Raw genomic sequence first — 21,435 nt, forward strand, 5'->3', positions numbered from 1 at the left:
GTATAATTAGATATACAATATGTATATGTAAAATATATATTATATATTTAATAATGTATAATGTACATGTATTTTATGTTATAATAATGGTATAATATAATGATTATGCTACAAATAATAGTAACTGTGAATATAATTATAATACAATTTAATAAATATAGTATAATATAATATAATATAATATAATATAATATAATATAATATAATATAATATATATAATTAATATAGTATAATAGAATATAATATTATATATTATATTCTATATATATATGTAAAATTTTGTATATATATTGTATAATAATGTATAATTATATATATGTATATTATAATATATATAATATATATGTAAATATAGATTATATAATGTATAATGTATATGTATTGTATATTATAATAATGGTATAATATAATGGTTATACTAGAAATAACAGTAACTGTGAATAGAATTATAATACAATATAATATGGTATGATATATATGTATATGTAAAATTTTGTATATATATTGTAGATTATAATGATGTATAATTATATATTATATATAATATATATATAATATATATTATATAATATATAAAGTATTATAATAATGGTATAATATAATGGTTATACTAGAAATTATAGTAACTGTGAATATAATTATAATATAATGTAACATAATAAATATAATGAATATAATGAAATATCATATCATATCATATCATATCATATCATATCATATCATATCATATCATATCATATCATATCATATCATATCATATCTAGAAAATGAAGCAGCCATCAGGGTGTGCTTTCACCCAGGACAGCTGGCAGGCATGCAGAACTGCCCTGTAATGAGTGCAGGCCGATTGCAGCAAGGTGGCTCCAACATTCCCACCGCCATAAACCATGCAGCCCTCCAGGGTCTCAGGGAGCCGCGCAGCCCGGGGGCAGCGAATTCCAGCGCCGGCGGCTGCCCCACAGGTCAGTGAAGGGTCAGGATCCCCACAGGTCAGTGAAGGGTCAGGATCCCCACAGGTCAGTGAAGGGTCAGGATCCCCACAGGTCAGTGAAGGGTCAGGATCCCCCCGGCGCAGTGCTGCTGAGGCTGCCTGTCCTGGTAAAGAGCAGAGTTATCTGCACGCGTGAACACATTTCTATTCTGTGTCTGTGTGCAGGTGCACTGTGTCTGTATTATGGCTATATTCTGTGTGTACAATATACATTATGTATATATAATATATATCCATCATCTATATACATATATATTATCTAGAATATAAACATTAATTATAATTATTGTATATTGTAAGTTATAAAATTAATGATAGTATATATGCATATATTATGTATGTATATTAATATATTATGTGTGTATATATACACTATGTATATATATGTATATATTATGTATATGTAATATATATGACATATAATGTATAATGTAACACGTATGACATATATAATAAGTATATTACCATGGATGAATAGGATTCTGTGTAGAATATATAGACAGAATATATTAATATATAAAATAGAATTCTATGTAGATATACAACATGTATATATTTAATAGATGATGTATATATAGATATATAATACAGTTAGAGTTCTGTGATATTATGTGTCTAACAGGTATATTATGCATATATAATACATATGATGTATGTATACATCATACACACAATATATTATATGGCTCTATAATGGTTCATATATATTATATACATCATATATGGTTCATACCATTTGGCTCTATATTATCATAGTAACATATAGTATATTATCTATAATATATTATAAACTATATTCTAATATAGTAGATTATCAATACTACAGTATAATATAGTGTCTATAATATAGCATAGCATAATATATTACATTATACTATACAATATTATCTATAATAATATAATTATATAATATATACAGACATACTATATATGTAGAGAGAAGATGTAGGTACTCATAAGGCATCGCTTCAGAGTTTTTTCTGAATTTCTGTGGGTTTTATCTATTCTCTCGTGTCATATTTTGGTTCAGCGTCTTAAAACTGAGTGAACCATTTATTACCAACAAGACACAGAAAAGAGAGATTTAAAATCTCTCTGGGGTGCAGATAACAGTAGTCCTGAGAAAAGTGCAAATAAAGACAAACGCAAAGAGATAAAAGGCAGGAAGTCCTTTATTGAGGGGCAAAGGCAGAGCCACAAACAGACTGTTTTCAAAATTAAAAACAAGTACAAACAACAGGCTAAAAATAAGAAAATTGTATTTTCTCCCCTCTTCTTAAGATGAATTCCAAAGCTTAATTTTGGTTGGGTTTGTTACGCTTACACAGCTTGGCTGGTACACCAGGGAGGAGGGAAACACCAGTCAGACACCAGAGTGGATAAACAATGAGCAAAGACATCCCTTCCCCGAGCTCCCTGCAGCTTCCAGAGAGGGGATGTGGGAGCAGCATGGTAAAACACAGTCTTTTAAAATCTCTTTTTTCCTCCTTATTTATTTTTTTTCTCCTTTCCAGACAGCTACTGTACAAAACCAAACAGAAATTTGTAATAAATACCTAACACAAGAGGCTCAGTACATTGCTACAATCCTTCACTGAAGGGAAACATATATATATACAAACATATATATATAGCCTAATATATAAAACCTCTTTGACTTAAATCAGCATAAAGGCTACTTGTTTTTACAGAAGCCTGGGGCAGGAATTCCACTTAGCATCACCCACACCTCAAGAGAGCATCACTGCCTCTGATCCCCCCATCCTGGGGGATCCCCACCTTCCTCCTCGCTGGAAAAGCAGCAGGATCTGCCCTGAACAAGGAGTTTTTACATCGAGGAAGCTCCAGCGAAGCAGCCACACGGTGATTACAAAAACCTGGAAAAGCCCCTTGGCATGCACACATCATCCCGTGTGATAAATACAGACATTTTCCTTGGCACTGCCTCAGACTGATGTTCCTGACCCATCCTAAATGCTGGTGCTGACACTGGAGAGGAAACACATGCTGGCTTTGAGTTTAAAACCCTTGCAGACTCAGAGGGGAAAAAGAAAATAACCCTGCAAGGCTACATGACTCGAGCATCCAGCTATTTGTTAGAACTTAAATTCCTGGAGATTAATTAGCAGATGTAGAACATTGCCCAAAGGTAGGTCTGTACCACAGCCCAAACAGCTCTGCATCCAAACTCTGCAGCTGGCCTTCAGGTTTTTTTCCCTTTCCTAAAGAAAAAAAAAATAAAAATAAAGGAACCAAGCACTCAATACCCTCAATCCCGGGCTGTAGCTCCTGTGGTTATGAAACAAATCATGTATGGGAGATAAAACAGGAATATTTCATGTTTTCAGGTAAATAGTGAGGTTGCTGTCTTCAGAGGAGCAGCTCATCTCACTATCCCATTCCAAACCTGTCTGGACAGCCAGGAAAGGGTCTCACACGAGCTTGGCTTGCTCAGGCAAAAGGGATGAGGAAAAGGATTTGCTCCATGAATGTGAATGGGGACTCTGAAACATCAAAAATTCCAGCCCTCCTCCCCTTCCTATGAGAAAAAGGCAGATCCCACTGGAAATTCAACATTTTGCTGCCAAAAAGGAAGCCAAGGCAGGGTATGAGAGGAGCCTGGAGATACTGAATTGCTCATCCAGCAATAGCAAAATCTTTCCACATTCCATCCCTGCTCCCCAGGCACAGGCTGCTGCCAGCACATGGCCAGCAATTGCTTTGGAAAGGGTAAAGTTCAGGGTCTGAACAGCCATCTGCGCTGGGGCCAGGCAGCAGCTGGGCTGGGGCTGCTTCCCACTGGGAAAGAGCAGCTCCAGCCCTGCCAGGCTTGGTTCTGGACTGAGACCTGCTCAAGCAAGGCTGGAGCTGGCACCAGATCTGAGCATTCTCAAATATCCCAGGAAAGCAGAGGTGAAGAGCAGCACTGGTCACCTCTGGCACGACCTACAGATCCTGGGCTCATCCCTGCTGCAAACCAGGCTAGTGAATGATCTCCAAAATTACAGCAGAGCTGAAAAAATGAGCCCACAGGGGACTGAAAGCCAAGGATGGGAAAGGAAACGCTGGCACACCAGAGTGCCTGCTCCAGAGGCCATCACAATAGGCATTTCACAGTCAGAGCACTGCAGAATAAGGAATTAATTAATCCTCACAGTAGCCCTGTAAGACAGATCAGGTGTAATTAAGCCTTGGTTTTATAGCTGGGGAAACAGAGGTGTGGGGTAACAGCTGTAAGAATAACCACAGATGCTGGGGGTGTTTGGAGACAGAGGTTTGTTGCCTTGTAGATTATAAATCCAGCAGAAACCACCTCTCACCTGTCCTCCTGCCTGATTCATGCTAGGATCTGGCTCTCAGCTTACTCCTTCTCCCATTCACACAAGCAACTTATCTCCCAAGCGAAACCCAGAGCTGATAAAACACTCTTCATGCTCAAGGACACCCATGCTGCTGCAGGGAGGGGGTGGCAACCCATTCCATGCCTTTTGTGAAGACACCCCACTTTCATCAGCAAAGACATCCACCCTGGGCCTGCTTGACCTGCAGCTGGGATGGGGAGACAGCAAAACCAGGCTCCCCGTTTTCACCAGTGCCAAACCCCAGCAAACCTTACAAAAGCAATCTGCAACCACATCCAGCTCTTTGGAAACACCCTACAGATCTGCTTATTTTTCCCTTGAATTACAACTTGCCTGCGAGCAGCCAGCCAGAAAGAAAAGGAAGAAAGAAAGGAAGAGAAGCGATTCCTCCCCGTTTTGCTGCCGTTATCCTCCCCTCTGAGGTAGACATCGATGCGGTGGGGACGAAGCACTGGCGAGCGAGCCCACGGCGCCCTTGCTGTCCTGCCCCAGTGTCCCGTGGCACCCCTGCCTGCGAGCGGCCGGCGGGCTCAGCACTGCCGCAGCACACAGGCGGCGCTGGCCGGCGCTGGCCCCGGCGAGCTGCATTTCTCGGGGGCGGTGATTTTGCCGGCGTAGTCAATGCAGGAGGCGCTGCGCGTCCGCACGCCCTCGCCACACGTTTGGGAGCAGGGGGACCAGGGACCCAGGCGCCAGAGAGGGCAGGGCACGTCCCCACAGGGCTTGATGTCCTCAGGCTTGAGGGATCTGTTGCAGGCAGAGGAGGTTTGACCCTCCACGTCCCGGCAATCCACCGTCCGCCGCTGCCAGCCGGAGCCACACGTCTTGGAGCACTCGGACCAGTCCCCCAGCACCCACTGGGACGTCAGCATCGGTCGGATGACGTTGACCGACTTCTTCTCTTTGCCCTTCTGCTTGCTGAAAGGGACGTCCTTGGGGATGAAGAAGGTGTACTTGACTTTTGGTGGGAAGACCTCGCTGGCAATCGTCAGCAGCTGCACGGTCAGGGGCTCTGGGAGCTGTCGGAAGCTCTGCAGCCTCTCCAGAGTGGTCATGGAGCCGCTGTACTTCAGGATGGTGCCCTTAATGAGGATGTCCTGCTCCATGGCTGAGATGGCAAAGTCTCCATTGAGCAGGTACTTGCCCTCAAGGGTCTTCAGGGCCAGGTAATTGCCGTCGTGCCGGACCCCTCGGTGGCTGCGCTGTTTGATGTCGATGTTGGTGGCTCCGGCGGGGATGGTGACAATGTCATTGTAGCCGTATCTGCACGGGGCAAAGGGACACGGTTATTCTGCAAGGCTTACTAAGAGCACACTCATGTAAGCGACAGCAGTCAGGATCCTGGCTCTGAAGCCATCCCTCTGTAACCCCGAGCACTCAAGAGTTAGAAATGCTGCAGATGTTCTAGATGTGAGCTCAGCTGGAAGATTTCTCTGTATTACATATGAAAATAGTGATGCAATCAAATGAACAGCCCTGTGATTACCAGCCTAGGTGGGAAATCCCCTTGCTCCCTATTATTTAGAAATGGTGAAGTGTTTGGGATTGAAAACCTGTCACTGGTGATGCTGAAGGGCGACATCACCTATTGACAGAGACAATTTAGATGTAGGTACAGATATAGATGTAGAACAACAGAATAGGAGGGAGTCTCTGCACTCTCAGCTCACTTTTTGAAAGGTTTTGCAGCTACCACTACAATGCAGAAGTAATCCCATTGGAGGATCCACAGGACATTCCCATGCCAGGGAAACGTTTTCCTGCAGAGCCAGCCAAAGCCCATCCCTGGAGCACCACGGCTCCCAGGACAGCACGTGGAAGGTTTCACTTGAGCCCTCGGCACTGTGACTCACACTGCGGGGCCAGCACAGGATCATTTTCCACGGATCCCCATGGTGGATGCTGCGGTCAGTAATTAGGTTCAAAGTACTTTATAAAAAAGCCTTTGAGTCAAACTCTGCTCTCCGTCACCCTGGCTCTCTCACCCTGATCTTAATGGGATCTCTTCTTGGCCGCAGCTCCTGTGCTAATCTCCATTTAGTCAACCACAAACAACTCATAGGAGAGTGGAAGCCCCATTTCAGCTGTTCCCTGGAAGGAAACCATTTAGGAAATCTAATTTGACTGTGTGAGTCACCTCGCTGCATGGAACTGGACGGTTTTCCAACAAAAGCCCTAAATTCTGCTCTCTGGCAAAGCAGAATTCCCAAATCTGTTGGGTGAGGGAAGTGACTGCCCCAGTGCCCTTGTCCCAGCACTCAAATTCACCCCAAGCCCAGGGAAAGGTTATTGAACATTTATATCACAATCAGCCCTTGAAGATGTGTCCAACTCACTGCACTGGTGTGAAATGCGTTTTGTTAACTCGGAGCAGCAGATTTATTTGCAGTGGTGTACCGAGCCCGTCACATCAGTTATTATTTTAGGAAATAAGCTCTACTTGGCTTGTATACTTCTGCCCCAAAATAAACTGAGCTTAAGTCCCGGAGTCTGGGGAGGAGCCCAGGCTCTGGCAATGCCAGCCAGCTGAGGATGCTGGCTTGGATCCTAACATACTCCTAGCCCACAACTTCAGTGATAGAAAAAGGGGAATGAGAGAGGATGCTGGTGTTTCTCCCACAGCCCATCCCTGCAGAACCTTCTCCCTGGAGCCTCACTTGGATCTGTTGAGCGAGCCGGATATCTTCCTGCACGTGGAGCCATTGCCACCGCACACCCCGCACTTGTCCAGCTTCTTGGAGGAGCCAAGGACGTGATCACAGCCAGCCTTGACGCACTGCCCGTGCACGCAGATGGACAGGGTCTCTGGGCCACACAGCGTGCCATCGATCACCTGGGAAAGGGCATGCAGAGCAGGAACTAGGGCATAGTTCTGACATAGGCAAACAGGAGTGGTTCCCATCTCCAGGAATTTTTCTTTGGAGATTCCCATCTCCAAGAGCCTATCTTTGGAGATTCCCATCACCAGGAATCTATCTTTGGAGATTCCCATCTCCAGGGGTCTTACTCTGGAGATTCCCATCTCCAGGAATCTCACTTTGGTGACTCCCATCTCCAGGAATCTTTGGAGATTCCCATCTCCAGGAATCTCACTTTGATGACTCCCATCACCAGGAATTTTACTTTGGAGATTCCCATCTCCAGGAATCTCACTTTGGTGACTCCCATCTCCAGGAATCTTTGGAGATTCCCATCTCCAGGAATCTCACTTTGATGACTCCCATCACCAGGAATTTTACTTTGGAGATTCCCATCTCCAGGAATCTTACTTTGGCCTCAAAGACTTTGAATTCGCTCCTCCCTCGGGCTCGGCAGAAGAGTTTGCATCTGTCTCGGGGGGACACTCCGGCGTACTTAGGAACCCACTCCAAGTGATTCCCTTCCAGGTCAGTGAAGTTGTAGCTGTTGTACTTCTCACACTGCTGCTCCCGAAAGCTTTTTCCTGAAAGGAAAGGTGAAACGTGGCCCAAAATCCATGGGAAGCTGGCAGGAGCTGCTGTCCCTGGCCATCACAAAGCTGTGGGAGTGAGCTAAGGACAGGGAGAGCATGCGGTGAGGGTGCAAGCACAGGAGGAATGTCATGAAGGAGGGATCCCACACTCCTTCCATCAGCCACAGAAGGTCACAGCCCCTGGCAGGAAGCTGTTGCTCCCCCCAGATATGAACATCCAAGGGAGAGCAGAGCAATCCCTGTAAGGCATTCCGGAGCAGCAGGCGCGGGAGCTGAGCGGGCACTCGGGCATTGCCATCCTTACCGTCGGGCGGGCACTCCTGGGTGTGGCAGGACTGGTACTTGGCTCTCTGGCCCTGGCAGTAGCTGCCGCCGTGCCGGGGCCGGGGGCTGTCGCAGTGGCGGTGCGAGAACTGGATGCCTCCCCCGCAGCTCCGCGAGCAGGAGCCCCACGCGCTCCAGGGGCCCCAGCCGCCGTCCAGCGCGGGCTGCAAGAGGCCAGGAGAACTGCTGAGCCCATCCCTGAGCCTGCCCATGCCCAGCTGCTCCCTCCCAGGGCGAGCTCAGGGCTGGAGCAATGCTAGAATCTCCCCCAGCCCTGATGCGGGATCCAGGCTTTGGCACGTACTTCACACAAAGTTAGTACTGACTTCCACCGCTCTGTCTGCATCCTTCAAGTTAAGCTGGGCTTTGACTGCTTTGCTGACTGACTCTGAAACTGCTGCTAATTTCCCCAGCAGGGCAAAAAGGCATGATTTAATTGCAGATCTGCACTGCTTGTTTTGGTTCAGATCAGCCCACGCCCAGTAGCAGACTTTTGTCTAAGAGCTGGACTTGCCAGTAATAAATATTAACGAAGGAGAGACATCCAAAAATGAATCAGCCCAATCCAAAACCAGTCAAAGACCTGGCGGGGGTGGTGTCAGAGATTTGGAAATCCCAAAGGGTCAAGCCCCAGCCCAGCTGTATGGGGTTTGTGGGGGGGATACAGGGGTGGCTTCTGTGAGCAGCTGCCAGAAGCTCCCCCTGTGTCCAGCAGAGCCAACGCCAGCTCCAGGATGGACCCACCCCTGGCCAAGGCTGAGCCCAGCAGAGATGGTGTTGACCTTGTGGATAATGTATTTCGGAAGAAGAAAAAAAGTTATCAGGCAGAGAAGAGAGAAGTGAGAATGTAAGAGGAACAGCTCTGCAGACACCCAGGGCAGTGCAGGAGGAGGTATCAGAGCTGAGATTCCCCCAAAATTCTGTGGGGAAGACCACTGTGAGGCAGCTTTGCCCCTGCAGCCCGTGAAGGAACCCAGGCCAGAGCAGGGGAATGTCTGAAAGAGGCTGTGACCCTGTGGGAAACCTGAGCTGGTGCAGGGTCCTGTGGAGAGAGGAACCCATGCTGGAGGGACGTGGGAGCCTGTGGAACACCCACAGTGGAGCAGCCTGTCCTGGAAGGACTGGCCCCGTGGAAGAGTGACCCATGCTGCAGCAGTTTGAGGAGAACGTCTCCATGGGAAGGACTCATGGAGAAATTTGTGGAGAATTGTCTCCCATGGGAGGGATCCCACACTGGAGCAGGGGAAGGACTCTGACTCCCCTCCCTGAGCAGCAGCAAGAACAACCCATGATAAGCCGACCACAACCTCTATTCCTTTTCTCCCTGCACCACTGGAGACAGAAGGGAGAACTGGGAAGGAGGGAGGTGTGGGGGAAAAGTGTTTTTAAGGTTTTATTTTACTTCTCATTATTCTGATTTTGTTACTAATAAATCCAATTAACATCTCTAACTTGAGCTTGTTTTGTCTGTGATGGTGACTGGTGAGTAATTTCTCAGTCTTTATCTCAACTCATGAAACTTCCCTGTCCAGCTGTGGAAGGGAGTGAGAGGGAGGCTTTGGTGGGCACCAGGAGTGCACCCGGACACCACCATTCCCGGGTGTCCCCTTACCTGGGGTTTCAGGGCATCCTGCTGCACACAGCGCCCGTCCCAGCACAGCCCCTCGGCTTTGCAGGGGGTTCCATCAGCCCATGGCAAGCTGCCATTCTTGGTGTGGCAGAGGGGCTCCCCACTGCCCGTCCTGCACCACAGCTGGGCACAAATGTCCTCCTCCGTGGTGTTGGGGCAGTGCTGGAAGTCCTTGCCAAAGATCTGCTGGCACTGCTGGTCCAGGCTGTACAGGGCTCTCTGGCCGGGCAGCTCGGCAGGCAGGGACACGGCCTCGGCCGGGGCATCCAGCAGGCAGTCACCTGGGCAAGGCTCAGAGTTAGGCTGGAGATGGAGCTCTCAGGGCTGGGTGCCACTGACTGCACCAAGCAGGGCACCCCACACCTCTGTCCACGGTCTGGTTCAACTCCCCCTTCACCCCACACCCCCTCCAGGCATGGCAAAGAGCTTGAGCTAAGGAAAGGCTGTTTGGAGAGATGCTGTAGCTGACTGGTGTCACAGTCATATTTTCTGGAAAAATCCCTTCTTCTTCTCCTGGGAAGCCGAGAAGCCTCAGAGAAAAAGGAAAACAATAATTATCTCATTTGCTTCTCCTGTGTTTTGCTCCTTTGGAATGTGTTTGTAAATTGTTTACCCACAGGTGATTGTTTCATTGGTTTCTGGTGTGAGTGTTTTGACTCACTGGCCAAGTATGGCCAAGCTGTCGAGGCTCTGGAGAGAGTCACAAGTTTTCATTATTATCTTTTAGCCTTCTGTAAATATCCCTTCAGTATTTTTTAGTATAGCATAGTATAGTATTCTTTAATATAACATAGTATCATAAAATAATAAATCAGCCTTCTGAGAACATGGAGTCAGAGTCATCATTCCTTCCTTTGTCTGGGAACCCTGCAAATAGGACAGACTGGAGCCTTACCATGGCCTCCATCCAGGAACTCGGTGAGGTACATGGCACTGCAAGGGGACCAGGGCTGGCTCTTGTTCAGCTGGATGAAGAGCGGGGCCATCACGTGGTGCTCGCCAAGGGGCCCGAAGAGCCGCTCGCAGTTCTTGGAGTCGTCGTGGGGCATGCTGAGCACGTGGCCTGGGGAGCAGAGGGTATGGCACAGCTGAGCTCCCCAGCCCAGCCCCTGCTCCTCAGCAGATGGTGTGTGGGACCATCTGTAAGGTATCAAGCAGCTCCCATGTCTGCCAAAGCTATTTGCTTCCACAAATCAGAAGGAATAAAAACCCTGCTTGGTCTATCTCAGTGGTACAGCCTGCTGTGTGCAGGGCAAAGCAGCCCAAATTTTTAGAAACTCAGAACGGTTTGAGTCGGAAGGAATTAAGGCTCACCTCATTCCACCCCCTGTCATCGACATGAACACCTTCCACTAGACCAGGCTGCTCCATGGCCCATCCAACCTGACCTTGAATATTCCCAGGGATGGGGCAGCCACATCTCTGGGCAAAAATTAGTCAGTGCAGGAATGGCAAACCAAGGCAGAGACGTGCTTGATGCCATGCTTGAGCTCATCACAACAGGTAAATCATAGAATTGCTAGGGTTGAAAAAGACCTCCAGGATCCTCAAGTCCAGCCTGTGACTGATCCCCTCCTTGTCACCCAACCCAGAGCACTGAGTGCCATGTCCAGGCATTTCTTGAACAACCTGAGGGACGGGAACTTCACCACCTCCCTGGGCAGCCCCTTCCAATGCTCAACAACCTTTCCAGTGAATAAATGCTTCCTGAACTGGTGCAAATGCACCAATTTACACCAATTTGGGCACTTCTTAGTGTTTCTGCTGGTGCAAACCACCTTTTGTCAGTGCCAGAAGCTCCCCAAGGCTCAGTGGGTGATCCCCAGCCAGGAGATGCTGGTGCTGGGCTGTGCCACGACCCCTCCCAGCAGCAGGAGTGGAAGAAGCAGGCTTCCCCTTGGGAAGGGACCCAGTGTTACCCAGTTCATGAGCCAGGGTGTAGGCTGCCTGCAGGCCCTCGTCCTCGATCACGGAGCAGCTCTTGTTGCGGTCGCACATGGTGCCGATATCCGCCACGCCCAGCGTGTCACAGCTTTGGTGGCCACAGAAGTCCTGTTAGTGCCAGGCAGGGGGAGAGGTCAGCAGGGGGAGGGAGCCCCATGGTCAGCCCCAACATCTCTGTGAGCAACCCACTGCTGGTCTGAGATACGACTTGATGTTCACGTGTCTGAGATGGAACACAGGACAGACCTCGGCTGTTCATCAGCCAAACAGCCTGTTTTATTGCTTGGACTTGCTCTTCAAGGCAGTTCAAAGCTCCCAGCTCTAAACAGCCATTGGTCTAATCTCTACACCCCCTAGACCCTGAACCAGTCAAATGCTTGTATTTTAGGGGAGCTGATATTGGCTGAGACCTCTGTCAGTCAGCCCAGAGGCTGGTTTATGGCACTGGGCTGGATTTCTTATCCATAGCCGAATTAATGTTCAGTACAAGCCAGCCTCGTCTGCACCCCAAATGAACCCCCCCAACTGCTTTGCTGCATTCTTTGCACAGTGGGGCATCCACCTCCACGATCAATCCCCTTCTGCCCCTCCAGGGATGCCCTGAGCCCCTTCCTTTCTGCACCCCCCGGGCTGCTGACCTGTCTGGTGAGGAGGATGGCAGTGTCGTAGTGCTCTGGGTGCCGGTCGCTCGGGGGGTTGAACCTTTGCTGCCAGCTGCAGAAGTTGCGCAGGGTGAGCCCACCGTTGTCGGACACCTCGGGCCCTGCTGCTGCCTCCTCCACCACCAGCACCTTCACCACCACCAGGCTGATGGAGTTCCTCAGGCTGGGATGCTTGTAGATGTGAGCTGCCATGGACATCAGGGTCAGGACGTGGTTCTGTGGGGGAAGAGATGGGCAGGCAGAGCCTGGGTAAAAACTCTGCTACGGGGCAATTGTTTTTGTTTGGAAAGAAAGAATCAGCCTCATTGATGAAGCCCATCACATCCGGACTATGGGCTGATGGACTCAGTGCTGCCTTTCCTGTATGTGATGCTTTACACCTTGTGCTGGTGGACAAGCCCTGCATCCCCTTCTGCAAACCCTGCGCCTCCTCTCCCATGAACCCTTTGCACCTAGAAATCCCTCTGGAAGAAATTCCTCGAGGAAAACCTCAGCATTCTGGAGAGTTCTCTGCATATTCCCAAAGCATTAACGCTGGCCTCGCTGCCCCAGGGCAGGAACCAACTCACACACACCTTGCTGGAGCAAAACCACCCAGTAAAACTTCTGTCTGTGCTGGTCCCAGGGCTTGAACCCAGCGTCCTTGGAGACAAACTGGGACTAAAACACTTTGACAGCCAAGACTTTGCCCAGCAGCATCCCCTGCCTGGTGATGACCAGGGATTACTTAATATGTCAAAAGCGCCAGCAATGTTTAGGCTGATGTAAACATCTTATCAGAGCATCAAAATTCCTCCTCTGCTTGGCACTGCTCACGCCCCGAGTCAGGAGTAAAAAATGCAGCTATTACACAATATGGGATTGGGAAAGAGAAAGTGGCTTCTCTGCTCCCCAGACAAATTACACCCTGCGGTCTCGATTCAGAGCCTAATTAAAGTGGAAGGACTCGATGGGAGCCCTCTCTGATAGCCAAGTTTCACCCGAAATACATTTCCTCAGCAAAGCTGACTCCGTGTGCTCATCCATCACGGTACTGCCAGGACAATGCCATTTTCTGGGACACAAAATGCTGTTTTCTCAGCAAATGAGGGAGATGTTGAGTGAGATACAGCATATTTGCTGCACCAAGAGCCACTTGCCCAGGGCACTTGTGGCTATTTTAAATTATTCTGCCACATTTTATCCTGCCACTGGCAGCTCCACGTAAACAGATGTTTTGTTTCAACAAGACATATCCCAAGTCCTCCCCGGCTCATTATCCAAGGGCAGGCCCCAGCAAGGCTGCTGGGAGCAGGGAATAGACGGGTTTATTTAGACTGGCCAGATCTCCACGCCATGACTCACATCCATGCAACTCATGTCACGGAGAAGTCACCGCAGAGACAAGAAACTGAGGTGAGATCCCCACAAGGGGTTGCTCCACGAAACTTGGGGGAATTGTTCACCCTGTGGGGAAAGTCCATTGGGAACCTTGCTAAAAATATCACAAAGCCTTCTTAAAATCAGGCCCCTGAAGATCTAGAAGGATGCTCTGTGCTGGAGCTGCTCATCCTGGGATCATCCCTCATTTCCAAGGGAATAAATCTGCATCCTTTCCTAACCCATTAGAGGTTTCTGTCCATAGCAGTAGATCTGACCTGGGAGATCTCAGTTCATACCACAAATCCCCCAGCACACCAGCCCTCACATCCTCAGGGGTACATCCAGCCAAAAACCTCTTTCAGCAGTAGGAGCAGAGGGACTTGGAAAACATCTGTCCACCTTCCCCGTGTCTGGAAAGGGAAGATGGAAAGCAAACCGAACAAACAGCTATTTAGCACAGATTAAAAGGTCAAATCCACTTGTTCCACCATCTGGTGTCTATTTATACCCATCCCTGGCCCATGCAGGAATGGGTTGGGTTTCAGATGGACCCCGACTGCTCTGGGGAGAGCAGCAATCCACCTGCACTGCCTTGGCTTAGCCAAGGGCTTGAAGCCGTGGCCAAAAGCAAATTATGGATCCTGGGGGCTCAGGAGAGGCCAGCTGAGTGCTTTTGGCCAACAAGTGGCTGGGGAAGGGCTGAACCTGCTGGTCCCATCCTCCCTCTGCCTTTGTAAACCATCTCTGGCTCGACCATCCCCCAGGAGGGAATGCTGCCTTCTCCAGGGTTTCCTTCCCAGCACCGAGGCTGAGGATGCGGGGATTGGGATCAGGGCAGTGTTTTGGGCTGGGTTTGAGGAGCCCAGGGCTGCAAACACACCGGTTTCTGCCTTCTTGCCAGGCACTGCAGCCCTGCAGGCACAAGGAGCTTCCGTGCCATTTCCAACCAGCATCCTGGGAGATCTGGCAGGATGTCTGGTAAACACAGCTGGAAAAGCAGCCTCTCACTGCTCTGGGGAGAGGACACAGTGTGAACCAGAGAGGGTCGTGGAGCATCCCTTCAGTCCCCCATGCACTGCATTTATGTCAAGGCACTGTGGAGGGTGAAGCCCCAAAAACCTCCTACCCGTTTTACCCCCAGCTGCAATCCTGGGCTCCCTCTGCTCTCAACATCAAATTCCCCCTAAAAATGAGGATGGATGACTGTCTGCCACACAGCAGCTCTGGGATCCTCCTGCCACAGCATCACTGTGCCTGGGAGAGCCCTGCCCTGAGCCAGGCACTGCCAGGAGCCCTGCAGCAGCAAACAGCACAGGCAGAGGGACAGGAAAAATAAACACACATCAGAGCAAGGGGACCTGAAGTGGTTGTATTCACCCTCACTGAAGGACTGAGTTCTCTGATGCAGGCTCTTGCACAGTCTCTGCTTGCATTCCCTTTCATGGGAACCACTCAGAACCTGAAGCCTGGCATTTATTTTGAATTATTATTATTTTGATGGGCGCAACTGCTCTTACCCAGACACTATTATTGTGGTATGCACAGAATGATTTAATGCTGCTGGACCCATCCAGGACAGAGGGACAGCAGGGAGCACCCCAGGACAACCTGCCTCCCCCCAGCATGCTCCCCAACGTGGGAGCCTGGCCTGGGGGTGCAGGATTGCTTGTTGGCTGGATTTGGTTGGGTTTTTTCCCTGCTTTCTCCCTCAACACCAGCATTTCTGCAGAGGGGGAAAAGAAGAAAGAAATGCTGAGATTCTGGAGCACAGGCAGATGGAAGGGAGCAAACCCAGGCTGCCCAGCTTTTAAAAATCTGCTGGTAAAAACATCTCAGGTTGTCCTTTCCCCCAGGGCTCCACCTGGGAGCTCCCTGCCTGGCTGGGGTGCCCGGGGGCTGCTGGCTGCCCTGCCAGGCTCCTGTGGGCCAAGAATTCCCTCACAAAAATGTGTCAGGCAGCCAAGGGCAATGGGGGGCAAGCCAGGGGAGAGGGGCACACCTTGCCGGCGTGCTGGTGTGCCAGGCTGCCCTCCTGCCTGCCCATCCCTGCTCTGTTTGCCACATGATTCTCCCCCCTTCTCTTCCCCTCTTTGCTGGATACTTGGGGCTGAACCACAAAAGCAGCAATTACCCCTGCTCGGGGCAGGGGAAACTGAGGCACATCCAGACTGTCCCTACCTCTGCAGAGACAGAGATGGAGTAAAACCCCATCCTGAGAGCATCCCACTTTGGGAGTCAGCATGGAGCTGCTTCAGTGGGAGCCAGCACATTTCACTGTGAAGCCCTGAAACGCAGCAGCTGTTGAATATCCTGGTGTGAGGGGAGAGCCCCAGCCAGAGGAACATTTAGGGAGGCTGCCTGCTCCTCCAGCCTCTGCCCCACAGAGGCTCTGGGTCACCCCCAAAGGACAAATCCCAGAAGAAAAGCTGGTGGATGGCAGCATCAGGCTGCATCCCCTCTGCAAAGATCCCCTTTAATCCCACTCCAGTTGCCTTTGGGATGGGCTTAGGAGGGGCTGGCTTCTTTTCTCAAGGGATTAAGTGAATTTACCCACTCACACTGCAAAATACCCTAAAGCAAGGCTAAGAGCCAGACACGAGGGGACCTGGAGCTCCAGGGTGGCTTTGAATTTACCTCCAGTCCATGTGGCAATGGGAGAGCCCTGGCTTTGGATTTACCTCCAGTCCATGTGGGAGTGGGAAAGCCCTGGCTTTGGATTTACCTCCAGTCCATGTGGGAGTGGGAGAGCCCTGGCTTTGGATTTACCTCCAGTCCATGTGGGAGTGGGAGAGCTGGCAGCAGGACCCTGGCAATGCCCCATGCCCTGCACTCCTGCCTGGTCTGAAAGGGAGGGGTTTACAACAGCGCTCCTAAAACCTCATCAATCTGCCTGGAAAAACACAGAAGTCAGCAAGGAATCCCAGCTTTTCCAGACTGATCTGATTCTGCTGTGGTCCTGGGATTTCTGGGAGTCAGGAAGGGCAGATTCCTCACTCAGAGAGGAGGAGGGAAAGGGGATCACAGCCATTGTGCTTGCGGAGGAAAGCCTGGAAATGTGTCTCATCTGCACCCAAGAGACTGGAGAAATCCCACCACAGGAATCCCATCTGGCTGCCAACTGGCTGGGGATGCTGCAGCTGGGTTTTGGAGCTGCCTGGTGCTTTAGGTGTCCTGGCAAACGTTCCCCAGCCACGCAGAGCATCCTCACAAGTGCAGCCCAGCTGCAGGTGCTCAGCCCTCCTGCACATAGGCAGGATTAGCCCTGTCCCCTGCCTCAGCTCCCCTGCTCAAAACCCCACTTCACTCTGTGAGTGATGCTCACAGTGCCTTTGTTTTCAAGCACTCGGGATCCTCTGCAAGAAAAATGCAGAAGTTCCCATGTCCAGCCTGGACATCCCTACATCAGAGGGCTCTTCCCAGTCCCTGCAGGTTGAACTCTGCCACATCCCCCAGGATTTACTGCCCAGCACTGTCCTGCTGCTGATGCCCCCCCAAATACCCCAACCCCTGCAATCATCAAGCCCAAACAATGATTAAACCCCCAAATTTCAGGTCTAGTTCTGCTCTCACTTCACCATTCCCTCCTGGTTTACATAAAGGTATTGATGGAGGTAGAATAGGCTCTTGTTGTCTAAATTAGGTTAACAGCTGAGTTATAATGCTCAAATTGATGGGAAATAAATCATGAGCAGCATTTTCCCACCACAAGCATGGCATTGATTATAACTCTCAACACTTGAGTGCATCTTGGGGTGACTCTTCTGCTCGAGCTGTTACAACTTATGCAAGAAAATAACTGGGAATACAAACAATGCTGGTGACCTTTAATAAATATTTGGTAATTAAAGTGTGGTTACGGGAAGAAAAGTCATTATATAAATATGGTTTGTTCTGACTCAACATTTCTACTCCTTGGGCATCTCTCCTAGATCTCACCAGCACTTGACACTGCTTTTTTCACCCCACAAGAAAGGTATTTAGGGGGAAGCAAGATTGCTCTGCTGCTCCCTGCATGCTTGTTCCAGAGAACAAAAGACACAGAAACACAGCAGGTGGTTTTTTGGTTGTTGTTTTTTTAGCTGCTACACCAGAGCTGGTGGAAGTTTTCTCACAAATATTTCAATATGCTATTACTCTATTCATGCACAACAAGATCTTTGAAGGTTTCCTTGCCCTCCCTGAGAGCTGATGTGAAGATGTTGCTCTAGGGGCTGAGGAAATGATGTAAAATGGGAGCCAAGCAGGCAGCATCACCCAGCCCAGGGCTGGGGCAGCCAAACCAGGGCAGGGTGCTCGTGTTCCAGCCCCTTGGGCATGTGTAGGTGCCGTTTCCTCTCCTGCTGCCTTCACAGATTTACCCAGAGGGCTGCTGCTTTTTCTCCAGCTCAAGCTGGGCACCATCAGGATTTCTCCCTGTCCAAATAAATCACCTTGTTTCTAGCAATGCAGACACCCTTGGGTGTTGCTTTCAAGCCATCAGGTGCCCAGCTGGGTACAGAAGGTTCACTGTATTATTTTTTCTGCCCTCTTGGGAAATCAGAGACCAACTTCACACTGTGGGGAGCATAATTCCCACCACCGTTTATAAGTCTGTTGCTTAAAAATACTGCTGACTCCACTTCAAACTCTCTTCTGAGCCCTGTGAGCACTCGGGGTACCTCCAAGTGCATCACCCCTCACTCACTGACCCCCTGCTATCTGCTCCTGCCAGCCTGGCTGGGTGGCAAAACCAAGCAAAGGGCAAAACCAGAGTGATGCTGTGCAGCTGAAATCAGCTGAAGCCCCAAGGTTTAGCATTTGCCAAGGTCCTGAGCAGGGCTGGAATTAAAACACTGCTTTGTTAGGAGCAGAGAAGCCCCCAGGGGAAGGATAAAGCCGGTAGAAGTGGCAAAGCCAGGCTGCCAAAGGGCAGCCCCTGGTTTCAGCTTCCCAACCGCTCCCTGCTGAGCTACAGCTCCAAGGACTCTTCTCCCAGCCCAAACAACCCGAGAAGGAGCAACTTCAATGCACAATTATCCCTCGCAAAGACCTCAGAGCACTTCAGCTCCAAATTCAGGCGCAAACCTGAATTTGGAGCGCCCATCCCTGCAGGGTAGGGGTGGGGAGCTAGCTTTGAAAAATGACCCGGTGCTGATGAACGAGGCACATGGGCAGCCCTGGAGAGGGGTGTGGGGGGCTGAGGCACCTCGGTCTCGGCTCCTGGGGTCTCCCCAAAAGCCTGGTCGGGGCAGGGTCTCCGCAGAGAGTGTTTAGGGAGGGTGAGAACTCCTGGCTGGTGGCTGAGGGGAAGGGGAGGGCTGTTCATCCGTCTGCTCAGCTAGCAGGTGGCTCCGGAGCGGGACTGTGCATGCCGCAGCCCGGCTTCATCCGCTGTCTGGCCCCGGCTCCACTCGGAAGGGAGCTCAGGCCATTGCTTGGCAGCGCGGCTCTCCCCTCGCAGCACTGACCCGCCCTGTCCCCACCTTTGGGGACACCGGGCTGAAGGGACACCGCAGTGCCCGTGTGTGCAGAGACAGGCTCGCTGGGTCTGGGAAAGGCTCCCAAACTCTGAGCGAGCCGCACAGATCAACGCCGCAGCTCTGCCCCGGGGACTGGCAGCCCGCACACAGCGAGACAAGGGGAGCACCGAGTCCCTCGCTCGCCCGAAGCTGTCCCCGGTGTCCCGGGACCGGGGGCATCGGGAGGCCCGGGGCGACAGGAGGGGACGGACAGCCAGAAGGGCTGGAGGAGGAGGAGGAGAGGCAGCGGGGATGGGGCAGGACAGAGCGGGATGAAGGGCTGCGTGTGCAGGGAGGGATGAAGGCTACAGACAGGCAGCGGGAGCGCAGGAGCGGCGCGGGGAGGAGGCGGAGAGGCGGCCGGGCCGGGGACAGCAGGGGACGGGAGGATGGAGAGGCAGGAGCGGCACAAGCGCGGACAGCAGGCTGCGGGCAGGGGGACGGCGGACAGCCAGCCCTTACCTCCACGTCCTCCCCGTAGAAGCGCACCATGGACGCGTCAGCCACCAGCAGCGTCTCCACGTAGCGGGCCTGCGACACGAAGCGCGGGGCCCTGCGGGGCCGCTCGGGGCCGGTGTCGGTGCCGGGGCCGGTGTCGGGGCCAGTGTCGGTGTCGGTGCCGGGGCCAGTGTCGGTGTCGGTGTCGGGGCCGGGGCGCGCTCCCGGCGGGGCCGCGCGGCGCCTCAGGCGGTGCAGGCGGCCCCAGGGCGGCCCGGGCGCGGCCGGCCCCAGCGGCTGCAGCTCGTAGGCCGCCCCGTCCAGCAGGAACGCGGCTCGGAGGCCGCCGCCGCAGCTGCTGAGCACGGCGGGCGCGTCGGGGCTGCCCTCGACGGCGCCCGCGTAGAAGCAGCCGCGGCGCGGCGGCGGCGGCGGCGGGCGGCGGCCGCCCAGGCGCTGGAGGCGGAGGCGGGGGGCCAGGAACGCGGCGTCGGGGCGGAGGCGCAGGACCACGGCGCGGCCGAAGGCGGCCAGGCGCAGCGCCAGCTGCCCCGGGGGCGCGGGCAGGCGGGCGGGCAGCACGGGCTGCGCGTCCCGCGGCGGCGGCAGCGCCCAGGCGTGGCACAGCAGCAGCAGGTGGAGGTGGAGCGGGGCCCGGCCGCCCAGCAGCGCCCGCCGCCCCATCCCGGCACGGCACGGCCCCGCACCCCCCGGGCTCTTCCCCCGCAGCCTCCGCGCCGGCCGCCGAGCCCGCTGTATTTATACTTTCTCCCCCCGGCTTTGACATAAGAGGTTTATTTTTGATCTCTCGCTGTTCTCCCCACTCCCCTCCCCTGCCAGCCGGAGCCTGGGGGAGGAGGAGAAGTGAAAGAGAGAGAGAGAAAAAAAAAGAAAAAAACGCGACCAAAAAAAAAAAAGGGGAAAAAAAATTTCAAAAAATATCCCCCCAAACCAGGGAAAGAAAAAAAAAAAAAAAAAGAAAGAAAAAAATAAAAAAAGGAGAAGACGAAGAAGCAGACAAGAAGAAAAAAAAAAAAAAAAAAAGGGAAAAAACCTAATAAAAAAAAACCCCAAAAACCCCAACCCACTTTTGGATACGATTTGAGGCCAATCAGGCGCCGGCAGCCCCGCCTGCCTGCAAGTGTCAACTCCAGCCTGTTGCTCTCCCAGTATTAACCCCTTGTTCAGCCCCAGCGCTGCCCGCACGGGTCTGATCCTTCCCAGGCTCTGGGGGTCCAGCCCCCGGGAGAGGGGCTGGCACAGTTCCCCCTCCACCACCACGGAAGGGTTTACTCCAGAGGGCTGATTCGCAGCATCCCTTCCCAGCTGGAAAGCACCGGGCCCATGCCAGCTGGAGAGCATCTCGTTTCAGAAGGTGCCCCGGGAGGTTCCCATGTCCTTCCCCTAGCCAGGGACAGAGAGGGCTTTGGGCCCCAGGGAAAACTCCAACAGGACACACGTACAAGGAGTTTCCATGCTCTGAACCAACAGCTGGATCCACATGGGGTTTCCTCCAGCTGGAATAAGACAACCGGCTAAATCAGACTTGTGGAAAATACCTATGAGAATAATACAATGCAGCCGGCTCCTCCTGTTGCTCTTTGTTTGTTTCTCTGTGTGTGTGTTGTGTGACTTCATTTACAAACCCTTCATTCACCCCGTTTCAGACTGAGTTTGAATTCCCAACTGGATTCCCTTGCAGCGAGGAAAAACCCTGCAGCAATATAAAAGTCTCAGGCTGTAAATCCAGGTAGCTGCTGTGTGCTCAGCGT

At 51.3% G+C, this 21,435-nt stretch overlaps 1 protein-coding gene across 1 annotated transcript; it reads right to left on the reverse strand.

The window, feature by feature from the left end:
- Positions 1-1,953: 1,953 nt before the first annotated feature.
- On the reverse strand, positions 1,954-20,484 carry ADAMTS8 (ADAM metallopeptidase with thrombospondin type 1 motif 8). The gene is made up of 9 exons (XM_038161320.1): positions 19,688-20,484; positions 12,342-12,581; positions 11,679-11,811; positions 10,655-10,822; positions 9,742-10,040; positions 8,110-8,293; positions 7,624-7,796; positions 7,012-7,187; positions 1,954-5,617 (listed from the first exon to the last, which is right to left on the reverse strand). The coding sequence occupies exons 1-9, from the start codon at positions 20,345-20,347 to the stop codon at positions 4,885-4,887; spliced, it is 2,766 nt and encodes a 921-aa protein (XP_038017248.1). The 5' UTR covers positions 20,348-20,484; the 3' UTR covers positions 1,954-4,884.
- Positions 20,485-21,435: the final 951 nt, after the last annotated feature.

The sequence above is a fragment of the Motacilla alba genome, chromosome 24, assembly GCF_015832195.1.
Source record: "Motacilla alba alba isolate MOTALB_02 chromosome 24, Motacilla_alba_V1.0_pri, whole genome shotgun sequence".
Taxonomy (NCBI): Eukaryota; Metazoa; Chordata; class Aves; order Passeriformes; family Motacillidae; genus Motacilla; species Motacilla alba.